This window comes from Scardinius erythrophthalmus, assembly GCF_964197995.2.
Source record: "Scardinius erythrophthalmus genome assembly, chromosome: 25".
NCBI classification, from domain to species: Eukaryota; Metazoa; Chordata; class Actinopteri; order Cypriniformes; family Leuciscidae; genus Scardinius; species Scardinius erythrophthalmus.
The window spans coordinates 3,304,630-3,321,783 of NC_138245.1; the positions used below are offsets into that span (position 1 = coordinate 3,304,630).

At 37.0% G+C, this 17,154-nt stretch overlaps 1 protein-coding gene across 1 annotated transcript in view; it reads left to right on the forward strand.

Annotated features, from left to right (window-relative positions):
* LOC308685895 (uncharacterized protein) overlaps positions 1–16,466 on the forward strand; it is a 52,121-nt gene extending 35,655 nt beyond the window's left edge. The window contains exons 8-17 of the mRNA XM_081358012.1: positions 2,571–2,684; positions 2,808–2,855; positions 4,867–4,986; positions 5,153–5,200; positions 6,087–6,206; positions 6,509–6,734; positions 8,744–8,910; positions 13,192–14,625; positions 15,611–15,822; positions 15,957–16,466. Of these exons, the coding sequence (XP_081214138.1) occupies positions 2,571–2,684; positions 2,808–2,855; positions 4,867–4,986; positions 5,153–5,200; positions 6,087–6,206; positions 6,509–6,734; positions 8,744–8,910; positions 13,192–14,625; positions 15,611–15,822; positions 15,957–16,026 (2,559 nt within the window). The 3' untranslated portion in view covers positions 16,027–16,466. The remainder of the gene's footprint in view (positions 1–2,570; positions 2,685–2,807; positions 2,856–4,866; positions 4,987–5,152; positions 5,201–6,086; positions 6,207–6,508; positions 6,735–8,743; positions 8,911–13,191; positions 14,626–15,610; positions 15,823–15,956) is intronic.
* Positions 16,467–17,154: the final 688 nt, after the last annotated feature.

A 17,154-nucleotide genomic window follows, 5' to 3' on the forward strand; every position in this document is an offset into this window, starting at 1 on the left:
TCAACATGGGTTATAGGTCGAAAGTTGCATGAATGAGTACTTATGTCCTTTCGATTTCTTACAGGTTGAGTTGTTGTTGCCCATAACACGCTAGCATTCTGCTAATGAACGCTGATTGGTCAGTGAAGGACTGATTACGACCAGAGATACCGCTTGATGGCATCGTGGCATCCGAAGCGGGACCAGAAACAAACAAAACAAAAACTCTTCTAGCACGTGTGTTTACCTGTGTCAGCTGTGTTGTGTGTTTCCCTGTGTCAGCTGTGTTGTGTGTTTCCCTGTCAGCTGTGTTGTGTGTTTGCCTGTGTCAGCTGTGTTGTGTGTTTCCCTGTGTCGGCTGTGTTGTGTGTTTCCCTGTGTCAGCTGTGTTGTGTGTTTCCTTGTCAGCTGTGTTGTGTGTTTACCTGTGTCAGCTGTGTTGTGTGTTTCCCCGTGTCAGCTGTGTTGTGTGTTTCCCTGTGTCAGCTGTGTTGTGTGTTTCCCTGTGTCAGCTGTGTTGTGTGTTTCCCTGTGTCAGCTGTGTTGTGTCAGCTGTGTTGTGTCAGCTGTGTTGTGTGTTTCCCTGTGTCAGCTGTGTTGTGTGTTTCCCTGTGTCAGCTGTGTTGTGTGTTTCCCTGTGTCAGCTGTGTTGTGTGTTTCCCTGTGTCAGCTGTGTTGTGTGTTTCCCTGTGTCAGCTGTGTTGTGTGTTTACCTGTGTCAGCTGTGTTGTGTGTTTCCCTGTGTCAGCTGTGTTGTGTGTTTCCCTGTGTCAGCTGTGTTGTGTGTTTCCCCGTGTCAGCTGTGTTGTGTGTTTCCCTGTGTCAGCTGTGTTGTGTGTTTCCCTGTGTCAGCTGTGTTGGGTGTTTGCCTGTGTCAGCTGTGTTGTGTGTTTCCCCGTGTCAGCTGTGTTGTGTGTTTGCCCGTGTCAGCTGTGATGTGTGTTTACCTGTGTCAGCTGTGTTGTGTGTTTCCCTGTGTCAGCTGTGTTGTGTGTTTCCCTGTGTCGGCTGTGTTGTGTGTTTCCCCGTGTCAGCTGTGTTGTGTGTTTGCCTGTGTCAGCTGTGATGTGTGTTTACCTGTGTCAGCTGTGTTGTGTGTTTCCCTGTGTCAGCTGTGTTGTGTGTTTCCCTGTGTCAGCTGTGTTGTGTGTTTCCCTGTGTCGGCTGTGTTGTGTGTTTCCCCGTGTCAGCTGTGTTGTGTGTTTCCCCGTGTCAGCTGTGTTGTGTGTTTCCCCGTGTCAGCTGTGTTGTGTGTTTCCCCGTGTCAGCTGTGTTGTGTGTTTGCCTGTGTCAGCTGTGTTGTGTGTTTGCCTGTGTCAGCTGTGTTGTGTGTTTCCCTGTGTCAGCTGTGTTGTGTGTTTCCCTGTGTCAGCTGTGTTGTGTGTTTCCCTGTGTCAGCTGTGTTGTGTGTTTCCCTGTGTCGGCTGTGTTGTGTGTTTCCCTGTGTCAGCTGTGTTGTGTGTTTACCTGTGTCAGCTGTGTTGTGTGTTTACCTGTGTCAGCTGTGTTGTGTGTTTCCCTGTGTCAGCTGTGTTGTGTGTTTACCTGTGTCAGCTGTGTTGTCGATGCCTCGAGAGAAAAGAAAGTGCAGAGCGCGAAAGCACCAGAGTGACTGAAGGATTGCCGTAAAGCAGTATCTCTGGTCGTACGATGTGTATGACGTCATTGACATTTTAAAAGACTTTTTAAAAATCTAACACCCAGCACTGTGTGATTTCTTTGCATCTCCTTTCAAATACAACATTCAAATTACTAGACAAAAAATTATATCCTGAGAAAAGTGGATTTTGAGGGGTATAGCGCCATAGACCTCCATTCATTCTGCACTCGTCCTGTGAGCGCCCTCATGTGGAGCCAGAGTGGAACTGCAACCAGTTCAGAAGCCGGAAGTTTACTGAGAGTGGAAGTTCTCCCCTTTAGACATTCTCTGGCTCAATGCAACATAAACACTTAATACAGACGTCACTACCTGAACCTCACAGCGACTGACTGCCGTCTGCATTTTTTGCTTGATATTTGCATAAAGTTGAGAACTGCCCAACCCCACCCTCAGCGCTTTCTCCGGTCCACTGTCAATCCCACAATTCACAGCGCGAGCGTGAGGCTCAACTTCCATAGGAATGAATTTAATACACACTCTCGCACCGTCGCAGGGCCTGAATTTCAGGATTGTGGGTATGCACATAATTTGGCTCATTTCCTCAGGTTTCGTGCTCACACCCAAAGCATGTGCACATAAAGCTCTCGAGTGTGTAAGCTACTGCACAACAGAATTAAATGGATGGAACAAAAAAAAAAAAATCATGAGATAATATTAAAAATATCTATATGGCAGTTTTTCCACGTAATATAGAAATTGAATATTGATATTTTTCAAGGTAAAGTAGACATTCCAGTATCATGACAACACTTACAGTTCAAACAGTAACTGGATTTGATTCCCAGGGAATACAAACCTGATATAATGTGTTCTTTCAAAGCGGAAATTGCTTTGTAGTAAAAATAAGATTTAAATTGCATTTTAATTTTAAAATGTATTATTTAAATAATTTTTAAATGGTGTTTAAGATGTTTTTTCCCGTAAATGTTAGGACATATATACATCTGGTCCTGGAGATCAAGGATCTAGACCAACTCAAAATGACATGAAGCATCAAAACTTCCCAACGGATCCAACACACGGTTCAGACTCACAGCGAAATGAGGTACTGACTAAAGAACAGAAACTGACCCGGAGATAATGAGTCTTGTGGCAGAGAACAAAATAAGAAAAATTACTGTTATTGATTGTATTGATATTAAAACATGGAACATTTCTCTTTTTTCAGCAGACCCTACTTTCGTCAAACAAAGATGGTCAGTTTTCTAATGATAAGGTGAGTAACAGAAACTTTCTCAACTGAAATATACAGTTTATCACGTCTAAGGGCCGAGAAATGCTAATAATTTAACACTATTTTATCTTCTAATGAAATAGACTCAAGTGCTGAATTACTACTCATACGGGTCACTTTATTAGACGAGTGAAAATTGTGGGGTAAAGCAGTACTGTTTTACTTGGTCAAACAATCATACTAAAATACATTTGAGTTTGTTGAAAGTTATGTTATAGTACTCTGTGCTGCTATGAGACACTTGTTGCACACCTCAGTAAGTTAGATCGATATTAATTCTTTTTTAAAAGCTAAATGACTATATAAGTGTTTGTGTAATATGTTATTTTATCAATTTTCAGGGCTTGTTTTGTTTGTGCTATGGATGGCTCCGCTATCAGGCCAATAAGAGACAATTAACTACTATTATTCCTCTTGTTATTATTATTCTATTATTCACAGACAGGGCTTAGATTAAACCAGGATTAGGCCTTAGTTCAATTACGACATTTAAGTAGCTTTTTAAAGGCGCCTTAGAAAAAAACTTGACTGATTTATTTTAAGATACGTCAGTGCAAGTTGTTTTCAGTTAAAACAGCTCAAACATGCATTTTAGTCTCGGACGAGGTTTAAGTCTTCTCTGTGAATACCGACATATATTATACAAATGTTTCAAATGTTTCAATGCAGTTTTTTTTCAACTGCTTACACACATTTTCAAAACTTTGCCTCTTTTTTCCTCCAAAACTTTACACACACATCCAAGAATTGCACAAACAAAATGCAAAATGCCTCACATCTCTTCCAAAATGAAGCAATGCATTCAGAATATCACAGACATAGAGAATTGTGTGTTGTGGTTTGCAAGAAGTGTTTTATGAAATTGAAAACTGAGTCGAAGGCCTATAATTAGTGTATGGTTTTGCAGATTTGGTGTGTGGTTTTGGTGTTTGAGTGTCAGGTTTCAGAAATTGTGTGACAAGTAAGGATTTTGTGTGTAAGCAACTAAAACGTCAACATGTATAAAACTGATCAGGTAATGGCCATATACGCTTGTTCAGTGTTTGGCCGCTGGGGGCGATCTCACTGAATCCGCATGATTCTTGTTCTGCATCTGAAACTGATAGTGTGCTTCAGAGGATGATGCATGCATTCGCATTTCAAGGTAGGAAAGCGTTAAGGAAGTAGGAACGTCCAAATGTAATGCTAGTTTCACTTAATGTTTTAAGGCAGCATAGATGCTTTATATTCCGTGACAGTTGAGGTGAGCTAAACAATAAAGATGGTGTCTGAAAGTAGCGGTTTCTGGTCGGTTTGTGTGTAAATGTTCGTTTTTGACCAACGTTTTCCACTTCTGATGTAATTTCTAGCTAGAAATTACTATTGTAGTAATTAAATATTCGCTTAGTTATCACCAAAGCTCTATATATTTTGCTGTAGATCATTAAACCGTTCCGCATACCACATGGTTTCGTGAGGTGTCTTCGTGCTCAAACACTGTCACAGCGAGGGAACAGGTCAGCTGTCTAAGTCTTCAGATGCATAGATCGATGGAACATTGATTTTTCTAAACATTAATGACGAAGCATTGTTTTGTTTACTGAAATCACGTGACTTCGGCAGTGTGTGTGATAGAACCTCCGAACCGAACCACTGATTCTAAACAAAAGATTCGCAAAGGTTTCGAAACTTTATGAAACAGTGTTTCGAAAGCGCCCATCACTAGTCCTAGTGGTTTTTGGATCTTTTAATGATTAAAAATCTTTAATATTGTGTCTATAATGCAGAATTTGGTCTGGATGAGAGTGTCTGTCAAATGCATAAATCTAAAGCTCAATAAAAAAAAAACTGTAAACAAACAAAACTTGGTATTTGATTCCAAAGTAGCAATTGAGCAATGTGAATTTTACTAAAAAATATCTTATCCAGACCTATTTAAAATGTATAAATTGCATTTTAATTTTAAAATGTATTATTTAAAGAAAAATGGAATGGTGTTTTTTTCCTGAATTAGGCCTCACATACAGCCAGCGCTGGAGATCAAGACTCTGGACCACCTCCGTATGGCATGGAGCCTGTAAACTCGAGGAACACAATGGATCGAAAACACAGTTCAGACTCAGAGCGAAATGAGGTACTGACTAAAGAACAGAAACTGGCCTGAGATAATGAGTCCCATTAAATAGCAAAATACATTCATCACACATTGAGAATGGTAGTTAGTTTGTTGCAGTCAATGAGAACAAATTACTGTTATTGATTGTATTGATATTAAAACATGGAGCATCTTTTTAATTCAGCAGACCCTACTTTCATCACACAGAGATGGTCAGTTTTCTAATGATAAGGTGAGTAACACAAACTTTCTCAACTGAAATATAAAGTTTATCACCTCTGAGTCTGACTCATATTTTAGTTAAATGCAGAGTTTATAGTTCAGTGTAATTTCAAACGCTGCTTTTTGCTTGGTTGGAGAAATAGAAATATTTTTTTATTTATAAGATTTTTAGACTCGTGTTTCTTCTAAAACACACCCAAATAATTTGTGGTAAGAGGGATTTGAACAGCTCGGTCACAGATATGACAATCACATGTTATATGGCACATGGTTTGGTCATTGGTTTTATTCACAGAAAATGCAAGAACTGGTAAAATGCTTGTAAAATGTAAAATCTCTCTGGAATACAATATAAGACACTTTGGAAACATCTGACAAATGTAATAAGCTAATAAATAAAAACTCTGAAAAAAGAAGAATCAGTTACAACTAAAACTTTTTGTTGATGCCAAAACAAAAACCTCCTTTCCACACATATTGATTTGATATATTTTACTTACTATTTTAAGTATGGTATTAAATGGTAACACTTTACAATAAGGTTTCATTTAATTAATGTTAGTTAATGTATAAACTGATATGAACTAACTATGAGCAATACTATATGCGATACTAATTAATATTAATCCATAAAAATACAGCTGTTCATTGTTTGTTCATGTTATTTCACAGTGTATTAACTAATGTTAACAAATACAACATTTGATTTTAATAATGTATTAGTAAATGTAGAAATTAACATAAACTAAGATTAATAAATGCTGTAGAGGTATTGTTCTTAGTTCATCTTAACTAAAGTATTTAACTAGTGTTAACTATTGAAACATTATTGTAAAGTGTTACCATTTCAGTTATTTTTATCATGGTGCTTCATGTAGATTTTCTCTGAATTGTAGGGCTCTCATACAGCAGGAGCTGAAGGTCTAGACTCCAGGACAACTCTGAGTGACATGAAGAAACAGAGCAGGATCGGCTCAATGGATCGAACACACAGTTCAGACTCGCAGCCAGAAGAGGTACTGACTGAAGAGGAGAGTTTATAGGCATTCATTATTCAGTTATCATGGACTGATCTGTCTGATTTAAATGTACTTTATTTCTTTATTATTGCAGCCAGCTGTACAATTAAAAACTACAAAATTAAATGTGTTTATGATAGAAACAATATAAAATATGAAAACAATAAGTACTAATGCTATGGTGTAGTTTATGGTCTGCATTTACTATTCTTTCACATAAAATAGTTTATAAACACTTCTTGAGTTTCTTTTTACATAGAAATATGACTCTGCATTCATGACTATTTTCCCTATAACAGGACAATTATAAAGTTGGTGATGAATCACAGCCTTCAGCAACACTGGATGTTGCTAAATGTATGATCAGAGTGGACTGGAGAGAACCATTTCCAGAGAGATGGAAAACAACATTAGAGAAAGCTCTTCAGAGCAGGTTGCTCAGAATGGAAGGAACACCTGATGTCGTCAGCCTTACACTCACGGATGATCCGTCCTGTGCAGAGGTGCAGATAAAACCATCAGCAGGTGATATTATGATTTATGATAACTCACTTTAATACCTTTTCATTTTAAATCTCATGGATCCTAGCATCTGAAATACTAGCAATTACAGATTACATCCTTAGAAATAATAAGTAATGTATTAGGTAAAATGCTTTTTTTTTTTAAGTTACGAATGACAACTGTCAAGGCCCATTTCATACCAAAAGCGATGACTATAACATTTACAATAATAATAAGTATATTAGCATCCACACCAAAGGATGAGAATGTAATGTTTATTCTAAGCATGCGCTTCAGTGCCATCCTGTGAACACAACTGCTTTAGAGTCAGACTTTGATTCGTTGTCAATGTTTTTATCGTTCATCAGCTGAAAAAAAAAGAAGCTCTGAAAGTGATTCCAACAATATCTTTCTTCTGTGTGGTTATCATTATAGTTGTGGAAACTGCTATTTTCTTAAAGTTAAAGCGATTTTTAAAACTTTATGGCTATAGTTATCATTATTGTTATTTTTCTTAGTGTGACGGGCGTTTAGTCTGATCCCGTCTAATGTGATCTCATGAGTACTTGTGTGTATTTATTTAATATTGAAGTATTGACAGCACTGAAACATCAATTATTTACGTATAAACAACTTTACAGATGTACCAACGTGTACAAATCCTTATTTATGAATATTCAAATTGTAGCATTCATATTTAGATTTTATTCTAATTAGTTGTTATATCAATGACATTATATTTTCATAATACATTATATTTCATTTTCATATATTTTAATATGAAGTGATTTCTGCTGCAATAACTCGTTTCAAAGGATTAGATAATGTTAAACAAGACTACACATTAAAAACTTAAAATGATTAACATTTCAGCAATCATTTAACCATTATTTATCATGTAATATTTATTTTTGTTTGTCGTGGGACACAAAAGGCATTTTCTCAGTATAGTCCATTGCCGTAACAATAAAAAAAAAAAAAAAACACTTTATTAGGCTATCTTCACCTCTATTCTCTGCAGCGACCGTCAAATCCCGCACTTGTTATAAATGAACCGAAAAAAATTCTGTTTTATAAGAGAAGCCACGGACTATTGCACACAGGTATGATGCAGTTTATGGCATTTCTCATTCATTTCTATGGTATCCGCAAACAAGTGATTGACTGTCGCGCAACAATTAAATGACGTCAAGGCTGTGATGTGACCAAGTCACACATGAGCAGTTACTCCTCCTCCAATGGTAGAGCCACAGACCCTCGTATCTCCCAATAATAAGACCATTGCTGCGTCCCAATTCACATACTATCCGTCCTAAATAGCATTCAAAATTAGATTTAGTGTGTCCCAAATCATAGTATGTTGAAATGAGTATTCCAAAGATACCCGGATGGTCTACTTTTTCCAGTTAGAATCCGAAGTTGGTATCTGTGCAAACTCTTAACCGCTAATATCGCCCACAACCAATTGCGCGTTGGACGATAATTCGATTATAGTTACAAATTTGAATAAAAAGTGTTAAAAAAAACTTCAAACATGGTGGATGTGCGAGACCGACGGTTAAGTAGAGAAGTAAATATGTAATAAAATGTTTGTTTAAATGTTGTCAATATGTTCATATTGTACATTTTAGCAACTATCCAAACATACAAAAATGTACGTTTTGTATCTGTAAATGATACATATTAATACATTTATTTGCATTTAATAGAGTTCAAATATACATTGCAATTCATAATTACACACAACAAAATTCACACATTTACACAACATATATACAGTTTGTAAAATGATGTAAGGTAAAAGCTCAAATAATCACAAATCATTTATATTGTTGTGTAAATTTAAGTTGAGCGATCTGTTATCGTGTCCTGCTTCACTAGTTTTGTTAAGAGGTGTTCTTTGTTAGTTCATTAGTAGTCCATGCTGAAGTCCATGATTTTTTCCCATTTAAATTATTTTTTGACAAATTTTTATTTTATTTGTTGTTTTTAAGACTGTGCATTAAATGTACTCTTATTTTTCTCTGTAGCTCTGGAAGTTATAAAAAAGCTCAAGTATATATCTTTGACCTTTAAACATTCAAACAACAGCCTTAAAAAGGAAGTGACTGCATGGATTTGTCAGGATAAAACACATTCTCTGACTGGACAACAAAACCCCTCCATGCTGGACAAGAACAGATTTTCATCACCACAGGTATCATGCTTACTTAATCTAGAATTATGGCAAAGGGCACAATCTTCTCATTGTCACGTTATGTGTATGTTCTAGACTAGAGCAGTGGTTCCCAACCTTTTTTTGTCTGAGACCCCTTTTTTCCCAAGAAAATATTTTAGGCCCCCTTCACATTTAATGATATTGTCGCTCTTGTAAGCTTGCAGCAAGGATGACAAAAAATTGTGTTTTTATACAAACGGTATGTTGATTACTATAACCAGATATGTTTATGCACAAATAATAGCCTATAATATTGAAAATACTATAACAAAAACATCAGTAGGACATTTGTAATTAAAAAAACGTAAAATATAAAATAAAAATAACAAAAATATCAGTATTCACACTGTTGTGTAGGAAAAAAAATAATGAATATAGATTATTACAAAATGACTGGTGTCTGGGACCTCAATCTGGGAAAATTGACGTGATTTGGGAAAAGCACGTAAAAGTCCTGCAGAAAGCGATCATAAGGATGTAGTGTAACGACTAGGGGTGTAACGATATTCGAACCGAACCGAAAACCCACGATACACCACTAACGATACGAATCGCGATACTCTCATGGCGTACCGAACACGCCCGCCCAGCCCCCATTGGACCTCATGTCTTATGTTGTGTACACAACGAATACAGCGTTGTTGCCTAACCACCATTAACCACATTTAATCGCAATAAGCTGAGTGTTTTGTTACTTTCGATAATAAGCAAGGTGTAATCTTTCAGATTCTGTCTATTTGATCACGAAATTCAAACATTAAATGTCGTTTTGGCACTCTTTGATGTGGCGTGACAGGCTCCTCATTTAAAGCGGCAGCGCGGAGCGCGAGTAAACGCGAGCATCTCTTCCTCAGTTACAGAATAAACATGAATGGACACCTAAAGGTATGTTGAAAGATACAGTATATTTACTGAAAGGCATCATAACTCGTGTAATCGCTAAGTCAGTGTTTCAACAGCGGAAATACGTCAATAAAACACTTAGTTTTTCATATAGCTTTATTTACCTCAGGCAAGTCAGTGTCCACAGCTTGTTGGTTTGCTAAGGAAATGAACCCTTTCACTAAATAAATGCACTATGTTAGCCTATATATTATAGTTTACTTAACCTGTTAATGACATCTTGATTATTTAATGTATTTTTAAAATATCTGTCATGAAAATGACAGCAACTGTGTAAATGATTATATTTCAATAATAAATTAGAGTAAAAACATATGTTAATGTAAAAACTGCCTTATGTACAGTTTACATGTTTTCATACAATTTGTTACTTGAGTGTTGATTATTATTATATCTAAAAATAAATAGCAACTGAATTTAGGCTAAAAGTCTAGGCTCTGTTGTTAAGCTTTAATGTTATAGTAATGTGAAAGTAAGGGCTCCTATATAGTTTACAGCATTAGCAGATAATTTTTTTATCCTTGCGAGACGTTTACTTGTAATTGAATTAATTTAAAGACAAGGACACAATTTGTTAATTAAAGCACTGTTTAAAAAAAAGAAGCCGCAATTTTAGCTTTCTAAACCCCCCACCCCACCTAAATGAACCGAACCGAACCGAGACGTCAAAACCGTGGGACGTACCGAAACGTCAGTTTTGTGTATCGTTACACCCCTAGTAACGATGAATTATAATTTTTTCTGAAGTGTTAACAACTTAGTGTTAAAGGTCCCATTGCATGAATTATTTTATTATTTTATAATGTTTCCTGGGGTGCCCTTATAATGTTAGTATGTTTTTTAGATCAAAAATTGTTATAATTTAGAAATAAAAGGCATTTTTCCTAGCCTGATTTCATTCCCTGGTTTGAACGCTCTGTTTGAAGGGGCGTGTCTGGGTGAGACTTCAGTGTAAACGCGCACTGCTGTGATTGGCTGCTGTGAGACTTCAGTGTAAACGCCCACTGCTGTGATTGGCTGCTGTGAGACTTCAGTGTAAACGCCCACTGCTGTGATTGGCTGCTGTGAGACTTCAGTGTAAACGCCCACTGCTGTGATTGGCTGACATGCTTGCATATGAAATATCTGGCATTACATGTGGAACTATCTGGAAAACTTTTACTATTACAGCTATTATACGTTTTTACTATTACAGCTATTGGGATTAACGAATCGTGAGAAGTTTAAGTATTTAGATCTATTCCCATCACATAAAAAATTGCCGTGATGAGCATTGAGCAGATGACAGCCTGTTGATCGCGTGAAAAAAGATCTTATCATTGCAACGCAGTTTCTGCACTCTCACTAATGATTTCACCAATGCAAACATGATGTATATAAATACAGTAAGAGCTTCGTTGTGCAGTGTAACAGCATCATTGATTTCATAACGAGTTTTGGCAAGTGTCCAGATAAACTCGCGCTGTGTGATTGACAGCTTGGGCGATTGGAAAGGGATTGTTCTTTGATCGCTTTCTGTATATTAATCACAGTTTAAGTAAAATTATTTTCATCCTACTAAGAGAAACGATGTGAAGTTGATCGCTACTTCCATAGTAAATCACTACTTACCGCTTGCTGGAATATAGTTGAAATTGCCCCCTTCGTCAGTATGAAACGCTGAGAGAAGCCTGCTTGATATTATCCCAGGTTAGAAAAACAGTCCGTGGTGAAATGGACAGAGCAAACTAACAACTTCGAATTAAACTTTTGTGGTATCCGATTATAGTTAAACATCAACCACGCCTGTTGACATTTCGCCATCAATACGCCTGTGTTCCTGTGGGCGGAGGTTAGTCAAAACACGGTTTTAATGACGTCATTAAAGAAGGAAGTAGAGGGATGTAGTCCAAACTGGCCGTTCGATGTAGTCAACTTCTGTTAAATAAAATATCTCGCTTGGCATTGAACTTTGAGCTTTATAATTTCACAGATATTATTTATACTCTAACAACAACATTACACACTAACTAAAGTTTGAAACATGGGATCACGAAGAACGGGACCTTTAACTAATAATTGTTGCAAACTGGTGCTACCAACAAAATATTAGTGCATTCCTGGAACTGGGCGTCGTTACACTACATCCTTATGCATCGCTTTCTGCCAGGACTTTTACGTGCTTTTCCCAAATCACTGAAGTGACCTCGACATCCGGGTTAGCGGTAGCATAAGCCGTCAGGCAAGTGTTATTTAAATAAACTCCTGATGTACTTACAAACTTTCCAGTGCCTCGTTTTATGAGTACAGAACCTATTTGTACTACTGTAGAAGTTTGGTACCATTCTGGGCATTATTAGTGGGGTAATTTACCAGATACATCATTGGATCCATTAGCGCCTGCACTAATATCTCTAAATAAGCTCTAACTTTAATAATGTACGACCAAGGGAAAAAGGCTTCTGGGGGGTGTTTGGCTCGAGGTCATGGTGCAAAGGACCCTAGGTTGATTTTACTCTGAACCGTCCCTTTAATACAAGCCTCTGTTACTAAATTGCACTGTATTGTTTTAAAATTCAAAGTTTACCATGTATCATCCTGGAAATAAAGCAGTCAGCATTATTTGTCTGAATAAGTTATGATCATGTATTTTATTTCCTGATTGAGCAACATCTGCGCAGACTCTTAAAGACAGTGCAAGTTGCATTTTACTATAATTATAGAATTGTGGTGTCATTACGATTATTGTACTGCTCCCGATCGCATCTGAGCCCTCACAATCCCAAATCGTAAATATCAAAAACAACAATATCCGACTCTTGACATAACTTGGAAGCCACTAAACATGCCATGAAAGTGGAGTATTGAGAAAGATCACCCATATTCTTTTTTTCTCCTTTGTTTTTCTTTCCCATAAAAAAAAACTTATAGGAGAACCAGCTGATGACGTCTATTGTCCTCTATTTGTTTTTCTTCTCAAGTCACGTTTGATCTCGCAAGTATCCGTGAGGTCTCGTCTCACTGTGATAATGTTACTACAATCCACAGGTGTGGTCTCGCGGTCCAGACGAATCTTCTAGTGTGTGCATTCAGAGGATTATACCGCTAAAAATCGGTTGAAACTGCCCTTATGTCTGTGGTCTCCCACAGTTTTAAAATCTATTAAGATTTGAAAATTGTCTAGTGTGTCCCAGGTCTTACCTTTATATATATTATACATTGGGATACCAAACGCAGGGGTGGCAATGCTCTTTCTGTCACCCCGGGAGAGCCTCTCCTGGAGAGAACTCATTTATGACATGTAGTTTGGCATTTTAATTCAGTTGTTTTAAATGTTACTGTGTGTAGATTAAATAAAATCATATTACATGTTTTTAGGTGAACAGTGCTGTATCATCAGGAGACAAAAACAGTGTTGATGAAGTTGCTGCAACTAACAGTGGACTCGCTGTCCCCCTCTATCAGTTCTGGTACATGCATCACGCTTACAGAAAGGAGTTGGAGCAAATTCAGAAACAGCATGGAGTCTCTATTTGTGCAGAAGTGTCAGTCTCAATCACACCCAACAAGAGCCCAAGCCCTGATTCTGTGTCTAAAGCCACTGATGAGTTTGAGAAACTTGTTCAGGGATGTGTTGGTAGTTTTAGTGATGCTGCCATTAATCATAATCACATGGATTCAGATATTGTGAAGCAGGCCCTTCATCACATCCAGTCAGAGAAGGCAAAGATGATGTTCACCATGTCTGCCAGTAACTGCATGTTCTTTGGACCGAAGAATCTTACAGACATGATTAAAAGTGGGGTTGAAGGAACAAGAAGGGAAAGCCAATTCAATGACAAATCAAGTCAAATGAATAAAGACAACAACTTCTCTTCACAAAGCAGGTCTTCATTGGACATGAACACAAAGGACCTTCCAACTCATCTTGAGATGGACAAGGTTCATTGGGATCTGATGAAACTTTCCTATAAGGAGCAATTATCTCAGCTTGAAACAAAGTACGGAGTGTCATTTAATGATGAAAAACAGCAGAGAATTTTAACCATAAAGATTGAAGCTCGATCCAAAGGAGTTCAACATATTAATCTTGAAAGTCACGCCATCAGAGCTTTAACTCAACTCTACCAGAAACTTGCATCAGCCGCTGTCACCTGTGAACTCAAAAACCCTACAGACGCAGCTCTTGTTGGATCAGCAGTAGAGAAACTTCAGCAGGAGCATCATTGTGTTGTTGGAGAAGATATGTTCAGTCGCTGGAGGCTCGTTGGACTGCCAGAACATCTCGGTCCTGCCATTGCTGAAATTGAGAAGAAGCTTCAGAAAAGAGTGTTTGATGACAAGCAGAAGAAATCGATCGGTTACTCGGAGGACGTTCCTCATGCAAGAGGAATCCAATGGAATCAGACGCCTGATTATGGACAAGGAGCAGTGGGAGGATCAGTACGGGATGAGGGATTGAATTTTAAAGGGTGGAGTGAAGCTGATAAGGGTTTCATTGATCTAAAAGAAAATTCTAGAAATGACAGTAAAGATGCTCATGCTGAAGAGGAGACGTGTTCTATTTGTATGGACAGCTTCACCGACAAGAAAAAAATGAAATGTGGACATGAATTCTGTCAGGAATGTATTCGCTTGTCAGTGGAGAGTCTGGGATCCATCTGTCCTGTGTGTAAGGAAGTCTTTGGGATATTGGAGGGGAACCAACCTGATGGAACAATGAATGTAACAAAGAGCAAATGGAGTCTCCCTGGATATTCAGATTGTGGCACTATTGAAATCTACTATAACATACCCGGTGGTATTCAAACGGTAAGAACATGTAAAACTGAATTGTTCTTGACTTGTGAAAAATAAATTAAAAATAAAATAAATTACAATATACAAAATTAAAGTACTTGGCAGAAGAGATGCAGACCTTGTGTTTCCAATAAATCATTCCTCTGGGCCAGAGGTGTCCAAACTCTGTCCTGAAGAGTTTAGCTCCAACTTGCCTCAACACACCTGCCTGGAAGTGTATTTTAAACCTAGTAATACCTTGATTAGCTGGTTCAGGTGTGTTTAATTGGAGTTGGAGCTGAACTCTGCAGGACCAGGGGTACTTCTCAATATCCCTCCTCGTCTCCTCGCTCCTCCGTCCTCCATCCTATGACCCGGAAACCGATCGAGCACAGCCATCTTGAAGGACATCTCAATTCTATAATTGCACTGCGAGGAGTCGAGGATCGAGGACCCCTTCACATTGGTCACAATCATTTTGATTTATATTTTACCTTTGCAGTTTATATAAATCACACATCTCACATATTTCAACAGGGTATCTTGCTTTATTAATATTTATTATGAATTTCTTAAATAAACAAACTTCAACAACATAAGAGCAGATCCTTTGAGCGCTGCTGATCACGCTGTTGAGTGACGCTCGAGTGATCAAGTATTTCAATGTATAAAAAAAGCTTTCATTCGATCCCTCCATCCTCGCGTCTTTTCCTTGCAGCCTTTCATTGCATCCTACAGGGGGTGGAGATGAGACGCGAGGAAAGGAAACGAGGATGCACAAATAAGAATTGAGAAGCACCCCAGGTTTGGACACCCCTGATGTAGAGGAAGCACACAAACTGTACAAAAACACTAAAAACACAAATTATAAAGTATAAATAGCCTCTACACTTCTCACAACTGGCTTTTTTTTTTTTCAGTTTCTCTGTTATGTGTGACCTCCCTGTAGATCCTTTTGTATATTTACATTGTCTTGTTTAATGTTATGGTACAGTAATACATCAAAAATCCTTTTTAGAAGAAGCATCCAAACCCTGGAAAGCCTTTTTATGGGACAACTCGTCAGGCGTACTTACCAGACAATCGTGAAGGGAAAGAAGTGCTCTCACTGCTGCAGAGGGCTTTTAATCAGAGACTGATCTTTACTGTTGGGAAATCTACAACTACAGGTGCAGATAATACTGTCACCTGGAATGATATTCATCATAAGACCGGTAGATCCGGTGGAAGGTATGAGCTCATGAAAACTCAATTTTTTTTTATCATGTCGACAAAAAAACTGTAATCAAACATTACATATCTATTTGGGTGTCATGTAAAAACAGCAGTATATTTGAACTTTTTTTCTCTCTCTCCATCCACAGTTTTTCTTATCCAGACCCTGACTACCTGAAGAGAGTGAAAGATGAGTTAAAGGCCAAAGGCATTGAATGAGAATTTGATTTGTATGTTCCAAAAAGCACATATTAAAGTTTGTATTACAGCAAAAGGAGTATAGATTGAATATTAATATGAAGGGTTACTTATGCAAGTAGAATATTTCAGTTTTTCATTTTCTTTTAAATATCTACTCAGAAAATTCTCATATTGGCTTCACTTAGGGCAAATGAATATGCAATTAAGAATTGTTGGTAAAATGTGTATGTATCAATTTATATAAAAAAGAGAATATTTTACAATGTGTCTAAATACTTTTCCCTGGCGTTTTGATAAAATATGTTTGCTTTTAATTAAGGTGATGGGCTTTCATGATGTTTAATTGTAATAAAATGTTTTAGCCTTGTGATTTTCATGCTTAAATGCTGAATAGTCAAGTGAGCATATAAAGTACAAGTGAAGACTTCTGTGTTTTTGTCATGATCATGTGTAGTACTTCTTTTACTATTGGACTATAAGAAAACCTTATACTAATGTGATTATAATTAGTAAATATTCCTACATATATATATATATATATATATATATATATATATATATATATATATATATATATATATATATATATATATATATATATATGGAATCATAAATTGTAAAAAGTACAAATCAGTGGTGGAAGGATTGATTAATGGTAGTTCAGCCTGATGTTTCATTTTATCTTTTGTAGGCTGCCTCTAAATGTCATATTGCTTTTCCTTTTAAATTGTTTGCTTTTTCCCAGTTTATCTCTCCATGTTTCAGCTCTTGATTTCTGAAAGAAAAACATAATTGCATCTCAGATCAAATTCATATGATAAATCTTGATTTTTGTTCAGTCGTGATGAAAATGACAACTTTTATAGTACAAACTGATTTAGAGTACAAAAAGTTGTAAGACATTTTAAACATATTGTCACAAATAAAACAAAGTATAAATCTTTTAATGGTTTAAAAGTTTTTGTTACAATTTCTTTCTCTTTTCTCTTCTAGGGATTAAAATTAAAAAAGATATTTGTATTCCATATAACCACCTCTTCCTTACCAAATGGGCATTGGGAATTCCTGATCAAGGCCTAGACAACATTAAAAAATACAAAATTTTAGCCATCGCGAAGGATAGTACAAGCGAAGGATTAATAAATA